Source organism: Struthio camelus, chromosome 20, assembly GCF_040807025.1.
Source record: "Struthio camelus isolate bStrCam1 chromosome 20, bStrCam1.hap1, whole genome shotgun sequence".
Lineage (NCBI taxonomy): Eukaryota > Metazoa > Chordata > Aves > Struthioniformes > Struthionidae > Struthio > Struthio camelus.
In genome coordinates, this window is record NC_090961.1 from 12,741,542 (window position 1) to 12,769,532 (window position 27,991).

The 27,991-nt window shown below is 46.1% G+C and overlaps 2 protein-coding genes across 21 annotated transcripts in view; one reads left to right on the top strand and one right to left on the bottom strand.

Moving 5' to 3' along the window:
- ZNF618 (zinc finger protein 618) overlaps window positions 1-8,752 on the top strand; it is a 181,159-nt gene extending 172,407 nt beyond the window's left edge. For all 20 annotated transcript variants that reach the window (XM_068914443.1, XM_068914456.1, XM_068914457.1 and 17 more), the window contains one exon: window positions 588-8,752. In XM_068914443.1, coding sequence (XP_068770544.1) covers window positions 588-2,101 — 1,514 coding nt within the window. In that variant the 3' untranslated portion in view covers window positions 2,102-8,752. The remainder of the gene's footprint in view (window positions 1-587) is intronic.
- A 3,926-nt stretch (window positions 8,753-12,678) lies between these two features.
- On the bottom strand, window positions 12,679-27,252 carry LOC104139811 (cholesterol 7-desaturase nvd). The gene is made up of 7 exons (XM_068915357.1): window positions 26,928-27,252; window positions 21,354-21,542; window positions 18,899-19,077; window positions 17,316-17,441; window positions 16,873-16,992; window positions 15,627-15,803; window positions 12,679-14,178 (listed from the first exon to the last, which is right to left on the bottom strand). Exons 1-7 carry the CDS (start codon window positions 27,250-27,252, stop codon window positions 14,020-14,022), a joined length of 1,275 nt encoding a protein of 424 aa, XP_068771458.1. The 3' UTR covers window positions 12,679-14,019.
- Window positions 27,253-27,991: the final 739 nt, after the last annotated feature.

Consider the following 27,991-nt stretch of genomic DNA (forward strand, 5'->3'; position numbering starts at 1 on the left):
CTGATCATCAGAGGAAGAATTTGAAAGTTCTGCTTCAACACCGTTTAAGGTGGTGGAGGAAGTTGGATTTTTCAGTGAAGCAACTCCTCCTAAAAGAACTGGCTCAAAGACAAGACCTAACTCACAAAAAACAGTAGTAGTCCAGCCTTTCAGCTGGGCTAACCACATGGGTAGAGTTGTGACTACCATAGACACGATTAGCAAACAGCACATCCGATTATGGCTTAGCTAGGCAGTTCCCAAATGAACACAAAGATGTTGCTGGTCAGGCACTGAATTCTGAATAGATGATGTGTGCTCTGTTTCAGTTCCCATGTCAGGGAAAGCATGCAGATAAGCTCCTTGCTGCTCTAAGCAAGGACAAGACCTGTCCCTGGAAGTGCCTCTATCCAGAAACACTTTGGGAAAGAGATCCAGGTTGGAATTGCCTCTTCCATCATCTGGGCATGTTCCACCTACTGGATGGTCTGGGCCACTGGACCTACTGGGGTCTCTCTCAGAATTATTTTGTGACTTCCTCGCTGCTCCTGATACAGAGGGGCAATTCTCATCTGGTGCTTTCTCTCCTTCCTTGTATTTCACTGCAGCATCTGCGAGTGGTTCAGTAGGGAACAGCGCGATCCCAGAGAAGGAGCGGCAGAACATTGCCGAGAGGCTCCTGAGGGTGATGTGCACTGACCTTGGGGCTCTGAGCGTGGTGAGCGGCAAGGAATTCATCAAGCTAGCACAGACCCTGGTGGATAGTGGAGCTCGCTATGGTGCCTTCTCAGTCACCGAAATCCTTGGCAATTTCAACACACTAGCTCTGAAGCATTTGCCTCGGATGTACAACCAAGTGAAAGTGAAAGTCACCTGCGCCCTGGGCAGCAACGCATGCCTTGGCATCGGTGTCACTTGTCACTCTCAGAGCATCGGTCCTGATTCTTGCTACATCTTGACAGCTTATCAGGTGGAAGGCAATCACATCAAGAGTTACGTCCTGGGAATTAAGGGCGTAGACATTCGAGATAATGGTGATTTTATCCACCACTGGGTACAGAACGTGCTCTCAGAGTTTGTGATGTCAGAGATCAGGACAGTGTATGTCACAGACTGCAAAGTCAATTCCTCTGCGTTCTCCAAGGCAGGCATGTGCTTGCGTTGTTCAGCCTGTGCCTTGAACTCAGTAGTGCAGAGTGTGCTGAATAAGCGAACACTACAGGCTCGCAATATGCACGAAGTAATCGAGCTCCTGAATGTCTGTGAAGATTTGGCAGGATCCACTGGCCTCTCAAAGGAGACCTTTGGCTCCCTGGAAGAGACCTCTCCCCCACCCTGCTGGAACTCAGTGACCGACTCCCTCCTGCTCGTCCACGAGCGCTACGAGCAGATTTGTGAGTTTTATAGCAGGGCTAAGAAGATGAACCTCATCCAAAACCTGAACAAACACCTGCTCAGCAACCTGGCAGCCATTTTGGCTCCGGTAAAGCAGGCAGTGATTGAATTGAGCAATGAGAGCCGGCCCACCTTGCAGCTGGTACTGCCCACCTATGTCAAACTGGAGAAACTGTTCACTTCCAAAGCTAATGACGCTGGTGTAGTCAGCAAACTCTGCCACCTCTTCTTGGAAGCGCTGAAGGAGAACTTCAAAGTTCATTCAGCACACAAGGTAGCCATGATCTTAGACCCCCAGCAGAAGCTGCGGCCCGTCCCACCATACCAGCATGAAGAGATCATTGGCAAGGTCTGTGAGTTGATCAATGAGGTGAAAGAGTCCTGGGCGGAAGAAACAGAATTTGAACCTTCAACCAAGAAACCCCGGGCAGCAGGGGAAGCCACAGCAGCTCAGGAAGAAGATTGGTTTGGGAAAAACGAAGTCTATGATTATTTGCAAGAACCTCTCTTCCAGGCCACCCCTGACCTGTTTCAGTACTGGTCGTGTGTTACCCAAAAGCATACAAAACTAGCCAAGCTAGCCTTCTGGCTCTTAGCAGTGCCTGCTGTTGGTGCCAGAAGCGAATGTGTAAATATGTGTGAGCAGGCTCTCTTAATCAAAAGGAGGCGGCTACTCAGTCCAGAAGACATGAACAAACTCATGTTTTTGAAGTCCAACATGCTTTAAGACTGTCTTTTAATTAAAAACAAAACTTTAAAACACTGTTCCAAACAAAGAAAAAGAATTTTAAGTTCTAAACACTGTGGACCTCATTATGAATGCCCCTGGAAACCAAGTGCTTTTTTATATATATATAAAAATATAAATATATATAAAATTAAGTTTGAAAGGAAAGCTGAGCACGTGAGAGAGACAGCCCTCTGCCAGGAACGTGCTCCTTTCCATAGATAGTGTGTGGACTTGACAGACTTTCTAATGTTTTCAAGTGGGCAGACCAATGGGAGGCTGATGTTCTAAAGTCTTCAGGCAGCTGAGATCTAAAGTGACTTGAAGTTTCTTTTGTTTCTCCTCCACCCCACCTTTCCTCTTGTCCCCTGGGCCATCTTGCCATGGATAATCAGACTACATTGAACAGACCAGTTCGGCACTGGACTTTGCTCCTTTGAATAACTGTACACCTTGAGGGCATTTGTCTTCAGCCTTCTTGACATACGGTGCATGTTATCAGGGCAGCTGTGTTTTATGAACACCAGTATCTTTAGAAATCAGGAAGGGAGACTTCAAGGATTTTTTATTTTATTTTATTTTAATTCTAACTTTTTCATATAAGGTTTTTCCAAACAACAAAAGTTACTCTTCTCTTTCCACTCCCAGTTTTAACGTGTTAGCTAGTGATTCTAAGTTTGATTTTAAATTAAGAGAAATGATTCATGGCAGAAAATGTCTGTAACTATTACATTTCTTGAATTTCCTTTTTTTTTGGAATAACTTCTTTTCTGAATTCTCAGTGTAAATTAGTTTGTCTGTGAATTCTGTACAACAGGGGTTCTCAAACTTGTTTGTAGAGTAGCCCATTTGTGATTAAATAAGATCCTTATGGGAACCGCAGCAGTTGCTTATATGGAAAAGCTAGAAACCAGCAAAAGCAAGCAAGTGGTGACAATGCAGGTGTCTGTGGGCCATCAACAAGCTTGTCTGGGTCTGCCAGCTGCCATTGAGAACCCTTGTACCTAAACTTTTTGTAAGCCTTCCCTGTACACACACTCAAAATAGCCTTCACATGGCCAAGGACAAACCAAGGTGTATGATTTTTCAGGGGAACAAAGATCATCTATTTTGTCAAACTGGGTTTTGAAGGAAGCTTAGAGAAGTGCATCAGTTGAAAGATCCTTCTGAATGTAAGTGCTCCCAATTGAGTGCAAAGAATCTTCCCATTTTATTTGGAAGGGTTTCCTCTAGTAGCACGAATGTCTTTTAAATACCTATAGTGCATTACACTACTTGTTATGTTGTTGAATCGTTCTGGCTAGGAAGGCCACGGGCCCTTAAACATTCACACATATTGGCTCACCCCAAATGCAGTTATGGATCATCATAAAGCAAAAACATCTCAGTCACTCTGTTGTCAGTCAAAGCCAGCGCTCAGATGTGCCCGTTGCCTGTAGGCACAGTTCACTGGGCTGCTGGACTGGATTTCTGCAGGCTGTCGGATTTGGTGCCTCTTGGACAATTCCCAACTTCTGGTGCCAAACTGTTAATTTTTCCATCACTGGGATTTGTATCCCAGAGGCAAATTGAGGCAAATTACTATTTCTGAAGTAATCTCTCCTGCTTCCAATAGTCTGCTCTGAAGCTGCAGTCACAGAGGCAGCAGAGCAGCGTTGGAGGTTTAGGAGGATGGACTGGACAGTAACACACTCAGCTCTGACCAGGAAGTCTGGAGACTGAAGCCCTTGAACAGAACAGGGGTGTTTTCTGATTGCTGACAATGCAGTAGTGAGACTGAGGGCCTTCTTTAAAGTGCTGCTGTTGAACAGACATTAAACCAAGATCCCACCAGCCCATCTCTGGCTGTAGAAGAAGTTGTAAGTCCCAAGACATGTGAGAAATGACAAACAAAGTCAGCTAGCTTGTGGCTCTACCCACCCGGTCTCTCAGGCTTTGTGTTCAGGTGCCTTGATCCTGAAAGGCACTAATAGCTTCAGTGCCATGAGGCTCAGTCAGGGGAGCTGTTTACATACTAGAGACCTTCCCTAGATAGAGGTCACTGAGGATAACTCTTCACAGTCATCTGTCTTCTGCAGATAACTCTTGCCCTTTTCAGCCTAGGAAGCAGGACTTACCGTTAGCCAGAGCCCACAGTTTGGGTTGACAGCACCTCTCAGCACTGTTAATGGCACCAGGGCAAAACTAGTGGTCTCCTAAAGGTGAGTTTTGGGTGTGGACATTCTAACGAGCTTCTAGAAGACACAGTCACACAACCCCACTGTCAACTGCAGGGGTAAGAGTACCTAAAGATGAGCTGCCAACAAGGGGAGGCGCTTGTAGATCTGATTTCTCTGGCAGTGGCTTTTGCAAACAGACATGTTGATTGTAAAGCCATCACTTTTCTTCTTGGTGGTTTTATTTTCTCCCATATAAATGCTACCTGCTTGGCCAGCATGGCTGGCCCCACATGGTAACACATCTGTTTGCACTTTGCAGCGCAGGCGAAATCTGTAGCAAGCAAAAATTCTCAGGCTCCAGAGAAAAACAACAGGCGATGGGTGTGCTGATTTTGAAGCATTTTATGCTATGCCGTAGGTCCCACCAAGGGATGCTGCAGCAAGAAAGCTTCACTGAAGGAGAAGTCCAAAGCAAGATTAGCTTTTGAGGCTGCAGAGCATGTATTGTGCAGCCCAGCTGATGGGCAGATCTGGGGACAGGATCTGTAGCTTTCTCCCTTGGCATGTTATGTCTTTTACATGGTTAGCTTGAGACTCAAAAAGCCACTCACAAACTCCTTGTCACTCAGGCGTGACATCTTTGCATTCCTTTGAAAAGAAAGCTCCAAAACCCCAAATTTTTTTGCTCAAAGGACAGGCTGGTAACTTCTGTGGGATTTTTCCTCTCAGGCTTATTGCGTTGTCTCTATCTGCAAGGCATAAAGGGTGGGGAAGTGGACACAAGAGAGTTAGCACAGGTTTAAAGCCTCGGAATTAAGAATGAGGTGAGATTGCAGTAGTTTGTACAACCGTTTAATACCAGGTTGTGCATAGCAGTGAGCTGAACCTTGGCTGCACAGCCAAGGCATACAAATGGAGAGGCCACAGCCACCCATAACCCCCAGCCATTTGCCCCCTCCCCAATTTACCATGTGATCTTGGCATCAGATCTGGAGCTTTCTTGCTGTGATGACCAAAGAGAGGGATTGACTGACCCTCTCTCCCATCAAAGTTACTGTCACCTCTAAGGCAACTTTGATTCTGGTTGTAGTAATGCCAAGATGGATATTAAGCAAACATGCAGCAATGTCTGTTAGCTGAGATTCTCTCAAAGACTTAAAAACTCAACGTAGCAGCTGAAAAAGCAAAACAAAATCTAAAACCTTAAAACTGAGCAACCTGGAAAATCCATGAGAAGAAAAGCTGGCTGGCTGGCCCCTTCTCCAGCTAGGCAGTGGAAGAATCCACAGCTTTTCATTAGACTACACAAGGTCACAGAGTGTTCTGCTCAAAAGTGCTCATTAGTGCTCTGTCAGACGACAGGCTGACATGTATCTGATGTTACTAATGCCCCATGCTTAATGTCTGTTAAAAGGAGAGAAGCACATCTGGAGCGCATGTACTTGCTCCACGTGCAAAGTTTTTGCTGTTGTTTCTCCTTCCCTTTTCAGGGCTCATATTTGCATTCAGGAAGTGCAGATACTTTACTAAGGCCTGAATTTCAGAAACTCTTCATTTGCCATGTTATTAGGACTGGCTCAGCAGGAGCTCTCTCTGTAGAGCAGCACATGTGCTGTAAGGAGTGCTACTCATCCTGTGGCAGGAGGCAGGAAAGGGGAGAGTCTCTTGATTTGGCAAGAACTGTTACGAGGTTCTGCTTCCTTTTAGCTGGGAGGAGAAGTCCTCGGAAGTGGGATCATCCTGTGGTAGTTGGTGTTGGGAATTTACCTTCTACTTGTTCTGTTTCCTTTACTCACACTTGAGAAATGTATTTGGACATAAAAATGGTATTTCTGTCCTCCAGGAATTCATTTGTTTCTGCTGCTTACTCTGTGCCTGACCTTGCGAACCTCTCTTTCTGACTTCACAGTTTGCTTTGAGAGTAGTTACAATCTTCAGGTGGGGAGCAAGCACCAGCAGAAGATGAAGTGTTAAGAAGGAAAGGCTTTCATGTCTTGTCTGAAGATCCTTATTGATAATAGAGAACTCCAAAAGTAGGAAACAAAGGCAGAGCTCTTCAAAGCTGAAGGTTGTTTCTGTGTGAGTATGGCAGCCAGATGGTTAGTAGAGAAGAACTTGGAACCCATATTTTTTTCCCTGTGCTTTTTCTTCTCTCATGTCACTAGTGGGCTGGCTTGCAAGATGGGCTTGATGTATTGGAACTGGTTAGGTTTCGGATAGAAGTGAACTTCTTGTCAAAGCTTTGTCTAATCTAGGAAAACTGATTTGGTTTGATATGAACTAGTGCAATTTAGAAAACTTGCTGTGAAAGCGTGCACCTAACTCAGATATCTGTTAATTACTGGTTAAACCAATTTAACTTTGAGATAAGCATCCACAGAAACCACCTGCGCTGGTTTAATTAGATTGTGCTTGCTGGCTGTTTTCCGCTGCTGATCAGAGAATGCTTTTAGAAGCAGCTCAGGGAGTGAGGACCCTTAAGTGAATTTTGCAAATGAACTTTTGGCAGTTATGCTCAAAGACCAAGAATCACTGAAAACAGAGCGGAGACAATTCTGAAAATTTTGTTTGAACTCTAAATTGTGATATATGAGTATTATTATTACAGTATCCAGTGAGATGTCTCAGGTTGGTTGGTTTGTTTTTCTCCAGCTACTTGCAATAACATGGAAGGTTTTGTGTGAGTAGAAATTACTACATACGTTTATGTAGGTGGATAAGTCTGTGTGGCCTTACGCAGTCTGAAGAATCATTTCCACATCCTGAATCCTGTGGTAGGTGAGCCAGGATGTAGTGTTGCACAGGAGCGGGATGACTGAGACATTGTGCTGCTTAGAGAATACTGTGTTCATTTCTAGGCAGCACCAAGTTACTGATAAATCAAAAAAAAGTAAAAGAGCAGCCAGGAAGTTATTGAAAGGCTGGTAGTTCTGTTTTCTGTTAAGGAAGGACTCAGATCTTTAAGTGAATCTTTCTGGCTAAGGGAGGAGGAGAGAAGCTCCTGTTAGGATTCAGAAGGAGCACATGCAGGAGGGAACAAGTTCCCTATCTAATAGTTGGGAATAATTGGATGAAAATGAACAAAAAGACACTAAAACCAGATTTTTGGAAACCTTTTACTGAGTAGAAAGCTGTTCATCTAGGAATAATCTGTTGTGGGAATGTTTTCTGAGCCCTATCATTTAAAACAAGGCTGTGCAAATAGCTGGAGCACGCTCTGTAAGGCACAATGCTGCTTTGGACCTTCCTGAGAGAGAAGAGACTAGATGTAGAGGTTGGGCATGATTGCTCAGGTGGTTGAGTCCAGTCCCACACAACAGCTGATAGGTCCAGGAGGGTCCGTAGAGCGTCTTCCAACACGTCATCCCACTCACCGCAGCCACCAAACAGTTCCCAGCATATGCATTACCCAGGTTTCATAATGGAAGGAGCTAGTTGCCTGGCAGGAGGAGCAGAGGATATAATACCCATTCCGAGAGCAAATGTCTTGTCAAGCCTTACACTGCCAAGGTGAAAGAAGCTGGGGGTGGGGGAAAGTATTAAGTGTTTTGCTGCTTCTGCTGTGCATTTTCTGTGCTACGCAGTGACCTTGAGTCCTTGGGATCAGTTGTGAATCTCCAAAACCATCAAGTGAGACTCAAGGTCCTTTGTCAGATACTTTTGAAGATGTTGTCCCGTAGCAATAAGAACTCCCCTTTTACAGTGCATGGGACGTGTCCACATGCCGTGGGCAATCATCTTCCTGGGGCTTCTGGAAATTTCACAGAATAAACCAATAAACAATAAAATACAGAGAGGTAAAAACAAGCACAGCTCCAAGTCGAATGCCTCTTTAGTACTGTGGGATAGTTTGCTTATGCTAGGCCAGAAATGGTAAACCAATGAGAGTGTATTGCCCTGAAATTTAATTTTATATATTGAATGTTTGGGGGATTTCTGTTTAATTTTTTGTTTGGCTGGTTAGTTGGGTTTTTTACTACTCCTGTTAGAGTCCTTTGTTTTATAACTTGACAGAAGAGTTTTGCTCACATTAGACAACGGTGTATCCACTAGACCCTTTAGGGTTTAATGATCTGTAGGCAGCTGAGTTTGAATTTTTAGAGTAGCTTCTGAAATGAGTCATGTAAATGGCTCGTTCATGCACAACATCAGCCACTGACTGAAAGGATTTTCTTTCTTCCCATCACTTCAGCGTCACTGACAGTGGTCAGCATGTCTTGGTGCCCGGGTGAGCAGCACAGCCTTAACGATAGGAATATTTTACAGTGGAATTGATGAGTACAGACATGTCAAACCCTTGCTTTTTACAACCAAAGTTCCTTAAAAAGACACTTCCAGCCTCATCAGCCTTGAATGCTTGTTTTCAGTCTTCTAGGGGTTCTTGTGGTGGTCTCTGCAATGTGTGTGGATAGGATGGTATTTTTTTCCAGGATGTTGGGCTGGGGGGGGGATTTTTTTTTAATTTTTTTTCCTTGCTATCTATGGAGAAGGACCTTTCCGCTCTAGGAAGGAGGCATGTATTCTGGAAGGAGCAACGGTCTTAGGAGCTGTTTTCCAAAGTCCCTTTAACCTTTTGGGAACTTTAATTGTTTTTTTAATTATTTAAAAGGAAAACTGATAGTGGATAAACTGAAACGTTCATGACAGATGACTAGCCAAGGCTGTAAATCCAGGAGGAACGCACATCATCCAGACTGTGAGGATTCTGGTCCATGCTGTAGCTAGAAAGTGTCATGCCGACAAATCAAACCATCAGGAAATCCTTATTTGCAGCCAGTCTGAAAAGTGAAGCTGTTCCTCGTTCATGTGTTCTTTTTTCAAAACCTCCTGTTGGGAGCTGAATTCTTGTTGTTTCATCGAGAAAACAATGTTCTCCTTTCCCTCCTCACCCTCCCCTCCCTCAGTAACTTTTGTGCGTTTCCTTCCTTTCTGTAGATGCAGATGTTCTAGGCAATACCACAGATGCACCTGCGTGTGTCTCTACCTGCGAGTGCAAGAATCTCATGTCATCTTAAAAAATACAAAAAAATATACAAAAAATATACAAAAAATATCTTTTTTAGGCCAGAGTTTTCTACAGGTATTAATGAATATTTTTCTTAATCCTTATAAGTTTTATGTGTTTAATATTTCTTAATACCGGTAGCATTAATTTATACTTTTGTAGCAACACAATATTTTTATAAACCGCCACCGCTGGCTTTGTCTTCATAATGGGGAAATGTGCGGGCAGCTGGCCCCGCACTATACCATGTACTGTATTTAAAAGGTTATCTAATGTCACACTTGCTGTGTTAATAAACAAAACAAAACCTGTTTGAAGTCTCATGTATTGTTGGTGTGGATCGAATGACTCAATAGAGAGCAATATTGCACGGGGTTGAGTTGCTGATTTTCATTGTGATATATGAACGCTTGAGGCCAACTCAAGTTCTTCTGATTTTTTCTTTTTAGGATTTTTTTTTGTTTTGTTTCGTTTTTTACAGCTAAATAAATTCAGTGCTGTTTGAAACTTAGACTGACGTCAAATGAAAAGGATTATTAAAAAAAAAAAATCAAGGTGTTTAAATGTTGCTGTTTTTACAAGTCTGTTGCTGTCTGAATGGAAATATTCCGCAAGAGAGAAGGAATAATTCCACTTAGGTTCCAAACTAGCTGAGAGCTCCAGGCCAGAGTTCAGTTATTTGGAGAGGTATCTTAGAGACATGTTTCTGCAACATTCTTTTCAGAGTTGATGCCAAGGCAGAAGACAAACTGTAACTGTAAGAAAGCATCCGTTGCTTGAGGATTTTCATGTCAGTGTTGTATTTATGGTTTTACAATAAAACAACCTTTAGGAAAAAAAGAAGTGTGTGGGGTTTTCTATTTTCCAAGTACATGTGTGGGACCTCACTCGCTACTGAGCGTCTCGGTCTGAAGAGAGAAAATACCTATTATTAAATCCCACAGGGCAGCAGCAGTCTCTCTGATGGACTTCATCAGCCGTGGGCTTCTCCCTGCATCCCTTGAACATGCAGCATTCACTAGAACAGTTTCTAGAGCATCCTCTGTCTCAAGCTTATCTGCCAGCGCAGCAAATGCGCTCCTCTCTCACCAGTGAGATATTTATATATAGCAGGAAGTGCTCTGTCAACCAAGAGTCTCTGGCCAGCTGGATGGGTGGTTGTTTGGCTTGTTGTAATGTGGTATCTGTATTCACGCCACCAGGACAGGTTCAGTCCAGCTGAATTTTATGCTGCAAAAACAGTGTAGGCTGATACCGGGCAAAATAGTCTAACTGACACATGCCATATTCCTGTTCAGCATAGCCGGAGGTTTTCCCTTGTATCAGCAGATTCATCTGCCAGCTTACTTTCGCCCTGGGAGAAAAGAAACAAGCAGGCACTCAGCAGGCACGAGCAGACTCACTTCTCTTTCTACAAGACAAGGTCATTAATAACTATTTGTCATGCCAAGATATCACAAGGCACAGAAGTCTTTGCTTTGAGACTAGGTTAGTCTTGACCCGTGGCAAGGTGTCTTGGAGGGTCCAAAGAGAGGGTAGTGAAGGGGGATCAGCCCGGCAGCTTGGCACCATTAAGGACCTTATTCGGAAACTACCTCCTGGAAGCCATCAGGAAGTCACTCCACGCCAGCAAACACTGTGGTGTTGCCAAAACATGAAAGTAAATGAAAGTAAATGAAAGTAAATCTTTACTTGAAAGTTAGCTAGGAAGTCTGCAGTGAATTTGTTGGCTGGGAAAAAACAGAACCCAAAGACATTATATGAAAATAGTTCTGGTAATTGGGTAGAATTATCTTAGTCAGTCAAATGTGAGGATGAGCCACAATAATAGAACTATCAGAATGTAATATTAAGAATGGATGCAGTTTTGCAGCAGATTTTGTATAAATGTGTGATTTCAGTAAACAGTAAGGTTAGATGCCCCCACATTCTAAGCAGATGTGGGTTACAGTTTGTTTGGGAATCTAAATATGTGAAGAGGATAATATATAGCTAAAAAGCATACAAGACTGGAGGAGAGTCCTCTTTGGCAGGCCAGTGTCTCCTGGCACTGAATTGTCCTGTTTGGTAGGCCCTCTTAAAAGAATGAATAAGATTGCAAGGGGAGCATAATAGGCTTAAGCTAACCTTGTTGTATTTCTCAATTCTAGTTTTTGCCTAAATGAGAAAAAAACATTTTGGTTTTAGTAGCAAAGGAAGTGTTAACTCAGGATTCAGTTTTTTGCTGGAGGTAAACTATAGTTTCCTTTAATTTCAGAGGGACTGATGAATCTAGCAAAGCTTATTTAATTCACCAGCTCTAAACTGATCAACCACAATTTGTCTTCCTTGGAGTTCTGTTCATCCTGGGATCCTCCATGTGGGAGTATAGTGAGGGATGGGGAGCCCAGCCCAGGTGCGTTGCACAAGGGAAAGAGATATGTGGGCTGTGCAAGTAAAGCCTCTGAACTTGAGTGTGTGTGAGTGTTGACGTTGTGCCCTAGCAAACGTGCACGTGAGCAATACATCTTGCCCAATCCATGTACTGTAACGTCTCTGTCCTGATAACTGCAGTTTCTGCCTCTTGCTCCTTCTACATCTACCTTCGTCCAACTCTGTCAGGGTGCATCATGGGCCAGTTGCTCCATAAGGGATGGGAGCTGAGTGGATAACTCAACCAGCAGGGCAGGGCCCTCACTGTCCAGGGCCTGTACCACCACCTGATGTGGGATGTGCAGGGCAGACTGAGATCATGGTCAGGTCCAAGAGTCCAGATCATCAGGCGGGTTTGTGTGGGTAAGGCAGGTCCAAGGTCAAGCCAGGATGTCAAGTCACAGGTCAGGACCAGGTCTGATGAGAGTAACCGGGGTCAGACACAGCTTGCAATGGCTAGGCAGGGCTATGAGGACCGGGACGAGCCGAGGTTGGGCAGGGCTGTGGGGATGGGGGTGGGCCAAGGACAGACCAGGTGGTCGGCCCACAGGTCTAGGTTGGGATTGGTGGGGCCATGGTGGAGCTGGAGACCGGCATCGCTATGGCATCATTGCGGCAGGGACTGATGGCCCTGGCTGAAATGGGGTCCTGAGCCCTGGACAGGAGTGTGGGGGTCCCTAGTGAGGTTGAGCAGGGCCATTAAGGCTTGTTGGTGCCCTCGGGTCACTGAGCAGCTCAGGATGTGGGCCAGGTAGTGCTCCTTGTCCAAGCTGCCTAATGTCCCTTGCTTGGGATTCCCTGTGACTCCTAAAGAAGGACAACACGGGTAGGCTATAGACTCACTTCTCCCATGCAGGGAACCCGCCCGCCCCTCCCCTGGGACATTTCTACACGTGGTCTTTGTATCAACCCACATAAAATTTGTCCAAGTACAGACACTCCCTTAGGTTCATGCCAAAAAGCAGTGAAGAACAATAAACTACAAGCATGAGTTCAGTTTTAAAAAGACTTTAATAGTGAAATATTAACAGTGCAAAAGCCTGAGGTGAAAGGCAAAAGCATGACTATCAGGAGGAGGCTTGGCACAGTTATCCAGGGTGCTGCAAGGGTTTGAGAAGGACGGTGCACTGGCAGAGGTCTGCAGTGGCATGTTCCTCATGCTGGCTCCTGCTTTATGGGTTAATGTTGAGCAAGGAAACAGAAGCCTCAGTAACGTGCAAAATTCACAAGGCACAAGCAAGCACTGTCCTGCCCCATCGGCACCGTGTGCACAACAGCAGCAGCAACAAGCCTATTTGGAAAACTCCTTGATTTGAGCATTCAGTTTTTCTAGCTCTTGGCATAAAGTAACTTTGAGACAGTCTGAGTCTTGCAAATACAAGGCAGACTCTTTCCATAGAGAATTCAGGTTTCTTTAAGGCTGTGCAACAGGGCAGAATTTCACCCTTCAATACAGAGCACTTACGCACAAAGCACAAGAGAATCTAGAACAGTTTTAGCCAGATTTGCAGCCTAGTTGTCATGCATTAACTTAATTTTTGATCGCAGCAACAGTAAGTGATACCAGTGGTCTTACCATGAGACACAAATTTTTACAACCAACTGCATACCCATGGTATTGCTGGAATCCAGGTTATATTAAAGCAGGATCTTATTCACATCCATGACTCACAAAACTTCTCTAAGAGACTTGGTCTTGTTTTATCATTGGCATAGTCTCCCTACTTCCCAGCTAGGTGTAATAGCTGCATGAGGAATTCATTCATGCAGAGCTCAGTAGGCCCTAGGAAGCCCATGGGTATGGTAAGGGCATGTCTTCCTTGCATGGCAGGCAATTAAAACCCCTGACTGCTGCCGGAGAGAAGGAAGAAGGCATACGTCTGCAGGCCTTACAGTCACACCTCTGACTGCCGTGTAGAGACTGGCCAAGGCTTCTCTAGAGAGCGGAACCCTGCCCCAGCCAAGGTGATGGTGCAGAAGCAACAGCAGGCCTTGCTAGGAAGGGAAGCTTCAGGTAAGAGAAGGCCATGTGAAAAGAATTTCATATGATTACTTGAAGGGATGGCAGCAGTGAGAGATAGGGACATTTTAGAGGGAGGTCTGTCTATCTTATGTTCACACTCGATTCACACACTACAGTGCAGATGATATAAAAGCAAGCACCCTTTGAGCTTTGATGACCTGAGCACGGAGGGGACCTCCAGGGCTCAAGCTCTCCTCCCTATGCTGGTGCCTGAATTTATTATATTAATCAGGCCTGCCCAACACTGCTGCCCTCCAGCCCAGGTGGGCAGGAGCCACCTGACAGCTTTTGGCCACCTTCAGCAGAGGGAGCAAGGGCCTCACCAGTCCAGGCCCTCCTGCACCGTGAACTTCATGCTTTTCTCGCTGTAGAATTGAGCGTACCAGCGTCTGTGCTTTTGGATGGTGGAGTCTTCTTTTACGAGGAGGGGCTTAGGGAGATACTGCTTGTTATTCCAAATGGTTATATCGCGTTCAAACTACAGGAAAGAAGGAAGGTCACATTCAGGTGAGGAAGGTGAACTAACATGTGGATGCTACCTGCACACTAGATTTTTAACATTTCTCCCAAATGACCAGTGTAGGACTGTTTATATTATTGCTAACTGATAACACTACGGCTCTCTATCTGCGCGTAGCAGACATATTTGCCCCCTCAAGCTCCAAAGGAGAAGCCATTTCCAGCTTGGACAGTGTCTACATCATAGATAATACTGCAAAAGAAATGGTTGTGAAGTTGGAAGCTGCTCCACCTGAGATTTTGAATTGTTAGGCAGTATATCTCCACTGGTACGCTCTTGTGAAAGCTAACCAGGAGTTTATAAATTAAACAGCCACGTCTTGAAGTCTACTCAGAACCATGTTATAAGGTTTATGGAGTTTTCCTTTGTGGAATCTCTGCAGAAATGAGTGCTGATCATTCACCTTAGTAAGAATGCAAAGTATTAAGCCAGTATTTATAGAATATGAGCTAGCAAAGCTAAGTTTCATTTTTATTTTTAGTGCCAGTGAAACTCTCACCGGCCAGACCAAAAAGTTTCCAAGCTTTAACAGTGACATCAGAAGGGCATTTCATGAACTATTCTGATAGCAGCCTACAGCTACTTGAAAGGGAGTTACAAGGATGACGAAGTCAGATTCCTCTTGGTAGTGCCAGGTGTTATAACAAGGAGTAACAGCCACAGACTGCAGAGGTTCAAGATGGGCAATAGGAAAATAAAAAAAAATTAACAAGGTGGGTAGGGCAATAATGGAACAGGTCACCCAGAGAGATGGGAGGCATTCTCCAAAATACAGGGTTTTCAAGGCTCTTAACTGAAGCTAAACAAGCACATGTCTGACCTAACCTTGGCAATAGTCCTGCTCCAATTGGGATACTTGGCTGGAGACCTCCAGAAGGTCCTTCCACCAATTCTGTGATTCTCTGTGGTAAGGACCTAGAAAAGCTCTTTTGGAGGGGCAGGAGTTGCCAAAGCTCATGACAGTTTAACAGTAGGAGGATTTCTTGGCATAATCCTTACCAAAGGGGAGAGGCTGTCCTTAAAAGTACTAGCCTGGGATGGAGGAAATCTAGATTCAATTATTAGTTCTGCAAAGACTTCCTGCAGTTTGGGAGAAGTTGCTTCAGCCTTGTGCTTCAGTTGCCTGTGCACAGGAGTGGGATAGCACCTCTCTCTGCCATCTTCTTTAACAGATAAGACACCGCAGGGACCCTCTTTACATGGGAAACAGCTTCAAAGAACTCCAGTTTGATTCTTCGGGCTACTAAAACTCGGAGATCATGCTGAGCACTGAAAGGATCTATCCCACAGCTCTTTGCTTAGGCATATATCTAAGCCCAGATAGGCAGCTGCTCTTCCTCCTCAGTGACTCCTATATGCTGAGCTCCAGAGGCCCATCTTTGGCTAGTCTTCTTCAGAAACCTTACCTGTATGCACTCTGCTTTCAGGATGAACTTGGGGATTATGGCTGGCATGTTCTTCTGGTAGTAGATTTTGTGGACAACGTTCTGCAGGAGAGGCTCCATGGGAGTCACAGTCTGCAAAATGATCCCATGGCCCAGGAAAGCATGCTCAAAGATCAGGAAAACCAGTCCTGGCCCAACCTGCCGAATGACAGCACCCTTAGGGAATATTCTCCAATGGTCCAGATTTCTGGTTCAGCAACTCCTGCAACTTGAAACCTGCTTAAGATGTCAGGATATGGGCTACACAGAAAGACTGAGTATCTGCCTCATCAAATTCTTGCTTAGGTGGGGGTCATCTAAGCAAGGTGGCAACAGGAGTACCTCCTAGAGCCTTTTCTCTACTCCTCAAAGCCTGAACACAGCTGTGGCACAGAAGGGCAGTGGGTGAGCATCTCTATCCTGCCCAGTGCATCCCATTTATGCAGCCATTGCCTGCTCTAGCTAGGACTGGAACAGGACACTTTCCCAGAGCAAACCCTGCAGAGCGAGGCATTAGCATGAGGCTCTTGCCACACTGCCCAAGCCTCCACCCACTGACGTTGTCACACAAGCTTAGAGTGCGCGCTAAACTTCTCAGCAATCCAACAGGAGACTCCGGAAAAGTTTCTCCAAGACGAACTGCAGGACCCCCCTGGTTAGAGCTTTTAGTGTGGAGGGTTCCTAGGCAAGATCAGAAAGGAACACAGCAACAATGTAGTCTGATCTCCTGGGTTACACATGATACGGGAATTCCCAAAATTCCAGTCATGCAGCTTGTGCTCAACACAGAGGAATACATGATTAGAACTATGTCCTGCCCTTGACCTCTTCATAAGTTACCTCTCTGCTTTTGACACTGAGGACTGACCATGTTTGACCAGCCAAAAAGACTGTTAAAAGTAGGAATCCTCACTATTTGAAATGAGGGGGCCAGCCAAGGCTGGTACAAGAGGCAGAAGACACAAGGTGCCACCGACTAGCTCTGCCTCGTACCTGCAGCTGCAGCGGTTCCAGCCCTGGCTGTGCTCTTGTGACACAGTCTCCATGAGCCTGATATGCCAAAGCAGCAATGAATCTTTTTACAAATATGAAACATGGTGACAGGTAATTAAAAGCTACCAATAGAGATTAAATGGCAGCTGAGGCCAGGCACCCCTGTCTATGGATCACTGAACCATCTGCTTTTCCTGGTATCTATGCAAGGTGTTTGACAGCGTATGTTGCATACCTGTCTGGCTGAAACAGTCAAATCCAGCAAGGAGAAGTGTTTCCCAAACACAGTTGCACTGTGTTTAAGCAGCAACTGGGAGCAGTGCTTGTTGGGCTCTGGCTCGGGCTGCCATTCAGCCTGAAGAGAGAGAGAAATGACTCAGTCCCAAGACCCAAGAAAACAGGAGTCCAAACTAAGGCAGGGTGACCTTGATCCCAAAGGAGGTAACACCAAGACAGTGGTAAAAGCAGCTGGCTGTGAAGACCATCTAGAGATAAGCACAAATGAAAGCGGGCCTCAAAGTCTCACAGAGAGGAAAAAGAGGCTTATTCTGAAAACTAGGGGATGTGACAGAGGCGATGAGGCAGGACTCAAGGATTAAGTTTTGAAGCAGAAAGGGGACCTGACTCGGAAGACTTCCAGCTAATAGGCTAAAAGGGGAGTCGTAGTAAGTCTATTACCTTCCAGACATGCTTCATAAAATCCCACAGCTTGGACTTGGTATATCTCAGATCAGTTCCACTCAGAATAGCTGGTCCATGGAGAAAAGTCAGATGGGCTGCGTCAGCTGCATTCTCAGGGATTTCCTGCCATTGGGAAACAACGTGCAGTTGTCTGATAGCGGGCTTGGATACAAGCCACCTATATTTTCAGATATATTTAATAATGGTATTGCAATAACATCAGACAGAGTGTTATTACAATACGGATCAGGGCATATTGTTCTAACCACAGCAGAGACGCTCTCAGGTATAAAACATAGCAAGAGAATGAGGCGGACAAGTGGAGGAAGGAAGGGGTCTCTTAGCACACCCTGACTTGGGATCAGTTTTTAACTAGTGTATGGGAATAGTTTAAATGTGTCACTCAGAAAATTCAGGGTTGATTTTAAGCTCAAAGAAATCTAACCACGTTAACATTTGCAACCATAGGAGTAAGGTACTTAAAATGAGTCTTTGTATCTGGCCCTGCAGCAACAGTGTTGTAAAGAATAAAGCATTTTTGTGATTGTGCTCCTGGATTGGAATTCACATATTTTTAAACCAGTTTGAACCTTTCAACCACACCAGCCTGCCCCCATTATGCCACTTCTTTTTAAAAAGTTTTAACTGCTTTTATTATCAAATATGCCAATCTTTTACCGTCTTGACACATAGCCCAGAATGGCCCCAGAATAGAAGCCATGGTGTGCACATGGTTTGCACTGAAAAGCAGACATGAAATAATTTTTACTATCCCATCAGTGTCCCCTGTTCTCCCTACTTCTCACACTCCCTCTGCTCATTCCTAAACCTGTATCTCCTATGTCACTTGCACCTTCATTTCTTTCTAATCCGCCCACCTTTATAATGGTTTAGTAAGTAGAGCAGGTGCAGCAAAAAACATTTCCAGACTCATTTTCACTGAGAGCCAATAGAAGCAACAGACATCTTAAAGAAGGGCAGCTCTACTTGACACATTGGCCAGCATATGATGATGGTTATAAACAGCAGATTAACAGCAGAATAACCACGATCTTCCATTCCTGTGATCATTCAGTTGAAAAGCCTCCTGCCACTAAGTACTGCAATTCTTACAGAATCTTTTTTAAAAATTAAATCGCTTTTAAGTCAAAGTAAATTAACAGATTCACTTGAAATACACAGTACATCTGTTCTTTATTCCAGAAGTACATGTTCTGCGTTTGGAGAACATATGCTGTATTGTCTGTATATATCACACTGATATAATTCTAGCTCTAAACTCTGCTGGCAGCATTGGGTCTGCCTGGTGGCACTGGGCAGAGAGCCAGAGCCCCGTTAATCGGTAGAGTTGTACCTGAATTGGGCTACACGAGAGGACACCAGTAATGGACATGGCCACACCTCTACACGGTGCTGCCAACTCCTCTCTGCTTAACCATGGAAGATATTTTTAAGAAGGAAAGGGCAAGAGGTGCAAGTTATCCTAAACCGCAGGCTCATGAGTTGTAGTTGAGCCCTCTTGCAGCTTCCTTAGCACATGATTTCTCATGAAGGGATCAGACCCTTCCAAACTCCTTTACCTGGATGTGTGCCTTGATGAAATGCTCTGTTTGCCCACGAAACACCCACTCTTTCATGGTGATCTCCCGCTGCTCGGGCACAGCCCATGACGGATTGACTCCGTCACAGTGGTACCAGATCAGCAGCATCCCGTTCACTTCGCAGGAGGGCCAGGTCCGAACCTTTGCAAAGTCTGGCACTGTAGAAGAAAGCAAGCCATTAGTTAAAAGAGGTGTTTCCAAGGCTGACGTTGTTTAAACATCACCTTGTCCTGAATTACAGCTAAGAACTCATCTGTAAGGGTGATATTAATGTGACACAGGCTTTCTAGGCACGTTAGTAGATTTTCAGTATACTGATCCTCAGCATAGGATCCTGAGGCTCCTAGGAGATTGTTTACTTGCATTTGTTTTATTTCAGCTTAGTATTTTGCATAAGTCTTTTACGGAATAAGCTGAAAGTATGGCTATTTACTCTATAGGCTACTTCTACTACTCTTAAAACCATTCAAATTAGCAAATTCGTGCTGCATCAATGAACCCTCCTCAAGCTTCAGTAAGTTAAAAGGTGATGTTTTTAGTTATAGGCATACTGAGCGTAAAAGCTGTCTTTAACTCCTGAGTTCAAGTCATTCTCTGTTACAATATTATAGCATCATCTGTTGCTTTAAGAATATATCTACATTTTTTCCGATGATGAAATGTATTTTTGTATTTACATTTACCAAAGTGTCAGAACATTTAGCTTCTTAATGGATGGAAATCCTTTGCCTTAATTAACTCTTTTTTTTTTTTTTTTTTTCAATTTGCAAGCAAGTGCAGAGAGACTCGTGCTTCCTTATTGTTCAGCATTATAAAATCAGTTGGGAGGTGAAATAATGGGAGATCTTATGTTTCTTTTTCAATCCGTGAATGCCAAAGGAGGCAGGAGGAAAACATCGTTGTTACTATTTCTAATTGAAAATCTGGTGATCATGATGGGGCAGTGGGGGAGGTGGGATATGCATCACTTTTAAGGGGGGTCTTCATTTGCCCCCATGCCAACGTCTAGTGCCAAATTAGGCTCTGTGACTCTCCTACCTGGCTGGAGGCCTCCTGAAAGCCTGGTGCTGCCTCTGCTGGCCCTGGGCACCCTCAGCATTTTGGGCTGTGGACACTGCCCCTTTCTGTACCCTGCCATGCCTGAGGAATGGGTGCAGCTAACCCTGGTGCCCTGGGCTGCCCTCAGGCCTGGCAGCAGCGCTGCCCATCCAAGTGCTCCAACATACCTGTCTCTCAAAGTGACCTGCATGAACACAGATGGCTTTTTAATCTGCTTAAATCAACCTGACCCATTTGCACTGAAAGTGGAGCAGGGCAGCTGTTTGCAGTTTTGCACTTCTAGTAACAGCAGATAACCATGCCATTTAATAAAGAAATGTCAAGTGGAACAATGCATTTTGGCAGGCATTTGACTGAAATATTCTTTGTCCTTTTATAATGAAACACTCTTTGCTCATTACTTGGAATCAAATTTTCATTCAAATGCAGCTCCTGGGTAAATATGAACAGAAAAAATACGGTGTTAATCTTTTTTTTGATAAAACAAAAAATAGGCATTATTGCTTGGTGAGATCTGTAAATTGTTTATATTATCACATATGGATAAAACGTTTCTTCTACTTTGAGAAAAATGGTCTGTTTGGTTGAAAGACTGAGTTTTGCTGCTAATTGATATTTCCATTGCTATCTTAATCAGGGAAAGTTGAACTTCTTTAGGAAAATATGTAAGAAACATAAGCCAAAGCAGAATTCAAGGTATTTTAAATCTGCTTGCTGATTTCAGTTGCACTTAAAATTAGTGCTTTAAATTAATTAAGGAAACCAGATAAAGTGATTGTTACATGTGGACTTTATGTAAGATATTCTTCCTACACAATGCAGAGTGCATTCAAAAGGTAGGTGTGTTTGAAGAGCTTTCCTAGATTCTAACTGAAAGACCTCTTTAAACCTAAAAAGGAGAAAAAAATTGCCATTTAGAGATTGCGCTGTCATGTTACAGTGACAGATTCAAGCACTGACATGGTATGGACTATTACTGCAGAGTAGAGAATAAATTCTGAAACCCAGCAGTTCCTCAGGATCCATCACTCAGATGCTTTTTTTTTCATGGCTTGCAGTGAAATGCATAATTCAGAGTTAGAAATGTTCCTTTGCTGATATACTACTTGCTAAATACAGGAATTGCAAGGCTATCAACATTGAAAAAGGTAGTCATTTAACCAGATTAAAGTCCCAGTTATCCTCTAACGTATGAAAGTGCACTAGAAAGTACAAGGACACAGACAACTCAAGAGTAAAATTAGGGCATTGCACGAAATAGGGGAACAGTATGGGGGGTGAGTTACTATAAAGACTACATTTCCTTCGCAGAGTGTAAGGACACACTGGGCAGCCATTACTGTGGATGCATTCTGCAGGTCTGGGGAGGGTTCACCTTTTTCAGCATATGGGATGCTGGTGCATTTTCCGTCTTTGCCTCGAAACTGCCATCCATGAAATGGACATTCAATGCAATTGCCCATGACACGACCACCCATAGCAAGGTTAGCACCGAGGTGAGGGCAGTAAGCGTCGACCACATACGCCTGTCCATCCTGGGTGCGAAATGCAGCAAGCTGTTCTCCTGAATGTCAAGGCAGAAATATGAGGTTATAAGGTCATCAGTGAAAACAACATCCCCATATGAGGCAGTCAGGTAAGACGCATATTGCTCACACCCTTCCGAACGGGCAGCAGAGACAGGTAACAGGAGGACCATGCAAAGGTTCTCAGACAAAGAAGTAATATACATATTTTTTAGTTTCAGTAGTTCCAGTTCTGTCAGATTTCCCTGGCTGGACTGCCTTGGATCATCAGCAGAGCTGAACCCAGCTCCGTCCTAGTATCACAGTTTGCAAAAAGACTGTGCAGTCAGCAGACAGCAGACCAACAGGCTATTTTAACAAACATCTGCCTGTGTAAAGATATCCAGAAGTATCCGGAGGGAAAATACGATGTTTAAAAATTATTACTGGAGGTTTCTAGAGGAAGAGCAGCTGCAGGACGGAAATAGGGTTATTCCAGATAAGTTATTCAGCCACGAGATGGCACCAGGCTGCTGCCAGAGCCAGGCTGCTAGTGCCCAGAGTTGAGGGTGTAAGAAAGACACTGTACAGGGTCTGGGGAGACATTCCCAGATAGAAAGTCCTTTCCTGGCAATTGGAGGCAGGAGGTATTTGCTGACTGCAAAGAGAGTCCCCGTTGGCATGTGGCAGATGCTACAGCAAACGCTTTAGGTTTGGTGGCCTTTGACTCACGGTACTCATTTAAAACACATCCCATCGCAGTGACCAGTCAGGCCATGGGCCCTTCACGCCAGATGTTTCCACCGCTCCCTGCAGCATGTTGGCAGGCCGCAGAGGTGGGTAGTCAAGGTGGCTTCCCAAGGAGGCTGCTGGAGAAACTCACCTCTGCTGAGGCCATTTCTTTTCTCCATGCAGTGAGGAGCACAATTTTGCCCACTCGCCTCTAAAACCTCACGCCCTAACCCTCAGCCCTAGTGTGTGAGCTCTTGGAGCCTGTTTCAGCTGTGGGGTAATAGGTGTCGCCACACATGTTTAAAGTTCAACAGTGTTCCTCTGCTAAAGAAGGGCTCCACACAGAGCACAGCACAGCCAGGTGAAGCAATAGCTGCACTTAAAGAGAAGCCCATTCCCATACCTTCACTCGAGAAGTGAGGCTTCTGTCGGGGGCCACATTTGGTGAAGGGCATCTAGAGGAGAGAGTATGGGCTTACACATTTTGGAGAGTTTTAATAACATTAGCTGAAAGGAGTACCCTCTTATCTGTGCCAAGGTGTGCTTTTGAACTCCAAGAGCCATCTGCATTGCAACTTGGCGGAGTATCCCATTCCTCAGGGAGAGACAACCAAAGACCATAAGCCAAAACACTGACAACTTTGCAGCAAACGGAAGTTTTCTAGTTAAGCAAAAGGAAGCACCTGACTGTTCTGCTCCAGGCAGGGAATGAAAGGAGAGAGCTGGAGCTGACATGGCTGGGCTGGACTGTACTGCTCTGGCACTCAGCCTGTCTTTTCTCTATAGCTGGACCCGATTCCTTGTGCTTGCTGAAGCAATATGAGATTTGCTGTCAGTGTTCAGTTCTGGGATCTCTCTCGCTCTTCATCCCCGCCCCCAGGGTAGCATGGTGTTAGCTGAGCAAGAAACTATTAAAGAGTTTGCTTTGACTTATGGAGAGACAGAGAGTACTTGCACAATAGCCGTGAGTCTGTTCATGGCACTGCTCTTTGCCCAGCTGTGCAAGTTAGCTATCACTGCATTGCACACCACAGTATTGGCTAAATAAACACTCTACCTAGAGGGACTGAATACATGCCAGGTATTTTCCTGGCACTGGCAGCTGTTTTGAGACAGCTGCACACCTGCGAGTGCTGCAGTACTGAAGTCTCTGCTAGCATGCATGACGTGCAGAGGCCCTAGATAGGAGAGCGGTTGTTCATTGGTGATCTGGCCTGAAAGCAAACCTAGACCTGCCCAGTGGCCACATCTGTATGAACAGACCCCAATATGCTTCTGAGTGCCCAGGCCAGCTGTGTCCCCTTCCATACCAGGGCACAACAGGACGGGACCCCACACCCCTCCCTTTGTTCCCTCCAACCCCCCATACTGCTTTGCATGAAAGGAAACCCTGGTACGCAGGCAGATAGAGCCATCTCCGAAAAGGTGCTGGATCTGGATGCTCACAGGACAAGGATCTCAGGTGCATTGCATAAGGAAAGTACAAGTACAACTTTTTAATTCAAGTACAGCCAGACCACAGAAACACATACAATAGAGGCTAGGTTCCCAAATGCCAACAAGTGTTGATTTGAGATCAGGGCTGCTCAGTGAGGTCTCTCAGTGTAGTAGCTTAGGAAGCAAGAACTTATTGCAGTCACTATTCTTGCTTAATGACTGTTTGTGCTGAAGCCTGAGATTCCCCTAGGTCACCTCATGTGTTACTTTGTAAACAATAGGCTGTGCCATGCTATGGAAAGGCCCCATCCCTGTGCACTCACCTGTCCCTGGGCGCTGTACGTGGTTTTAGGACTGCACCCGCTGTCTGCTGTAAGAGGAAAACACTGCCTGCAAACGCCGCAGTCTGCAGAGTGGTTTGAACACCGCTTCCCCTCTTACCAACCCATTTGTGCTCATATGGCTGCTGCACCTGGCAGAGCAGCACTTGTTCTGTGCTCTCATCTCTTCTACAAAGATGCTGAAGCTTAGAAACACCCCACATGGTTTCTTTTCCACACATTAGACTGTGAGCACCACTTTCTTGGCCTTCTGTTCTCCCTGGCCATCCCTTTCTCCTGGCCCCAGGAATTTAAAATGCCGGTTATTTCAAAAAATAAGAATCGCAGAAAAATGAAATGATTATAGAAAAAAAGTGATAGAATTATTTTAAAGAAAGAGAACTTAAAATTGTATTCTTACAACAAACTAGCAAGTTCTAGTCTATGCAATCAAAGCACCCTCTTTGCACAATAGATATCTTTCTCAAGCTACTGACACTCCATGCCAACCTGATCATGGTCATTTTCCCCCACTGGCTAAGTACCTACCATACCCCGTATCATGATGTCAACATATTTCACAAAGATCATTTCCCCCTAGTCCAGACGACCAGATGACAAAAGGAAAGTATAGCTGATGGTGTTGTTAACCTGCAAACTACTTATAAAGAATAGCACTTGACCGTCTTCCTTTCAAGGTGCCAGGATTCATGGCCATTCTGATCTCCAGAGAGTTCCAGGTTTGCAGACAGGCAAGCAAGGACCCAGCTCTTTAAGCACATATATTCCCTGCTGAGGTTGGCAGGTGCATTGTAGTAGTGGAACACAATGTGTTGTGTTAGTCAAGACCGTAGAGTATCTGAGCTAATGCACAGAGAAGAGAATCAAAACTTTGAATCAGCCAGCAGAAACCCAGCCAAGAAGAACAGGGGGCTTCTGTGATCAGGCTGGCCAGCATCTCTGAACCACCAGCTGTTTTAAGGATTGGAGCTTTCCTCTCCTTTTCCCTCCACCTACAATAATTAACTGAAAATCTCCAGAAACTGTCTCTTGGGGCATTGTGTATCCTGTCTGATTTGAAAATGACACTGCTGCTCCCCAGCAAAGGAAGCTGAGCATTGCCAAGGAGTCAATGTTTTCTTCAAACACAGCAGGAAAACACTCGAAGGTGAGTGCTTTGAGCCTGGGCTTGTTCGTATTTTTCTACCGTAAAGGAGAGACAAAGAGAACTAGCACTACTAAAGCAATCCAGTTAAAACCCAGGGCACCCTGTCTTCCATACTAAGCTTCAGGCTTGCACAAATGCAATTCCATCAGCTTGTGAAATCTGGTTACTACAGTGGTTGCTGTAACTTAAGGTTCACTCAGTGAGAAATGAGGGCCAACTAGACTTTGGGAGGCAGATTCTGTCCATATTTTCCCAGACAGCCACACTGATGACAAAGGACAGCAATGTAAGCATGGCACTCACAGCTGTGTACAGGCACTGATGTTTTCCTGTGAAATAAACCTACTTCCAGTGCGGAAAAGAAATTGCTACTTTTGCCAGAAATAGCACATGGCACATAAAAATCCCCAAGGCTACCATACAGTTCTGGAGTTCTGGCTGGAAACACAGACTTTGGGAGATAGCAACTTGATGGATCCTCTCAAAGTCTTTCCTGCACAGGAGCCACACTGCTCACCCTACAAAAGTATGGCTTCAGCCTGGGGTCTGAGCAATTGTAGCTTCCACTGTAAGTCAGAGCAGTTTCATCCATAGCAAGAGCCTGGACAGCAGTGCTGCTTGGTGCCTATGTAGATCAAAGCAGCATTCACCCCACATTTACAATCCCAAGAGAGAATGAAGCTTTTCTGCATGCTCAATGGCATATTTTTGAAGGTCTCTAGTCTCAAAGGTTGACTTTCGTAGAGAGGGTCAAATGAGTTTTCCTCTTTCATCTCCTCTCTCTCACATCCTCTCGAGCAGGCTCTCATTTCCAGGCTATGCTCAGACACTCTATCCAAAGTGAGTTAGATATGCACAAGCCTGGAGGCTATGGGTTGTTTAACGGTCTTCTTTAATGGTCAGCCTTTCTGACACCAGTGTGCTATTGTCACTCTGTGACTAAAAGTGTTTTTACAAGCACATTTTAGTCAGATTCTGAGAAATGGGCTCCAGAAACCAGGCTTTGGGCAGACAACCAAGAAAGGCCTAGTGTAACAGACAAGCTGGTGGTGGTTCTCCAGGACACAAATATTGAAATGAATTGTTCCCATTATATGAAAAGAACTTAGGAGAGGAAGGCTCTTGAAAACACACCCAGAAAACAGCACTCCTTAGTAGTGAAGGGTCGCCACTGAAGCAGAGGGATTTTAACCCAGAAACATCCCTGCTGAGGAGGAAGGCACGCACACAAGCCCAAACCCATTGCCAAGACTACAGGACCCTGCACAAGCCCAGCACCCCTCCGAAGGCAGCCTGAGTCCCCCCCACCCCATCCCCCAGAACATGGGGGGATGCGGGTAGCAATAATGCTCAGGAAGAGAGCTCAGGCAGCTAAACGTCCTGTACGCTGGTGGGGACCCTGAGCGGTGATGCCCTGATACCCAGACAGGGAGCCCAGGCAGTGAGATGCCCTGCATGCCAGCGGACAATCTGGGCAGTGATGTCCCCATGCCTCAGGGGGAAGTCCAGGCAGGGAAGACCCTGGCAGAACCTGGACCAGGATGCCATGGTACCCCAGGAAGGAGATCGAGCTGACATGCCCCGGTACCCCGGCAAGGGGCCCGAGCGGGGACGCCCTGGTACCCCGGCAAGGGGCCCGAGCGGGGACGCCGCCGAGTCCCCAGCAGGGAGCCCGAGCAGGGATGTCCCGGCGGGGAGGCCAGTGTGGGATGCCCTCGGTGCCCCAGCGGGAAGCCCGGGGGGGGACGCCGCCGGGGCCGGGGGAGCCCGCCCGCGGGGGCACTCACCGAGCAGGGCGAGGCTGCGGACGGCGCCGCGGGGCAGCTGCGGGGAGTCGAGCAGACGGTACCAGCCGTTGGGGTAGGGAGGCGGGATGGCTCCGGGGCGGCGGGCGCGGCTCAGCCCGGGCGCCGGCAGGCAGCCCACCTGCCCCGGGCCGCGCCGCAGCGCCAGCGGCCGGGCGCACACGAGCAGGAGGAGGAGGACGAGGAGGAGGAGGACAAGGAGGAAGAGTAGCGCGGCAGCGGGCAGCGCCCAGAGCCCCGGCCCCGCCGCCAGTCCCGCTGCCGCCGCCGCCAGCAGCGCCGCACCGAGCCGCCGCCCGCTGCCCATCGCCCCCCCGGCCCCGCCGCCCCGCGCCCTTATAGCCCGCCCGGCCGCGCCGCCGCGCTCCGCCCCGCCGGGGTGCCGCACCCCGCGCACCGGGGCCCGGCTCACCGCCCCGCGGGGCCCGCCAGGGGTCCCGGCCATGGGCGTCCCTGGTGGGAGCGCGGCCAGCGCGCTGTCGGAGGTGGTTATTCCCCTCTGCTCAGCCGCTGAGAAGCGGTGTCTGGAGCACCCGTTCGGGGGATCCTCGGTGCAAGGCAGAGGCGAGCAAACTGGGGCGCTCATCAGAGAGGGTCGCGGGGCAGAGCGCAGAGCACTCAGCATGGAGGAAAGGCTGAGAGAGCTGAGTTTGTTCTTCCTGGAGAAAGGCAGGCAAACAAGGAGGGGGTCTAACTTCAGTCTTCTGCTAGCTAAAGGGGTTACAGAGCAGAGGGAGCTGGACTCTTATCAGGAGTGTATAGCCAAAGAGGCAATGAGTACAAATTGCAGCAAAGGGAACTCCACTTGCATCTAAAGAAAAAAATTCCTCGTTGTGAGAGTGGTGCAGCAGAAGGATCTCCAATAAGGTAGATACATTCATCAAGGTAGATCATTCATTCCTGGTCACATGACCAGGACTCTGACATGTCCCACGGAGTACTCGATCAACTCAGAGAGGTACCAATACAGAAAACACAGGGATGGTGGGGGGCTTGGGTCCCTTCTGTGAAGAGAGGCTGAATCAGTGCATGACAGGGAGACCAAA

Excerpts from the sequence above, each read along its gene's own strand:
- LOC104139811 (XM_068915357.1), bottom strand. The coding sequence starts at position 27,252 with ATGGGCAGCGGGCGGCGGCTCGGTGCGGCGCTGCTGGCGGCGGCGGCA. Across the intron at positions 15,804-16,872 it reads TGACTGTTTCAGCCAGACAG|GTTGGGCCAGGACTGGTTTT; the intron begins GTATGCAACATA and ends GTCATTCGGCAG. Across the intron at positions 14,179-15,626 it reads TGAAAGCAGAGTGCATACAG|TTTGAACGCGATATAACCAT; the intron begins GTAAGGTTTCTG and ends TCTTTCCTGTAG.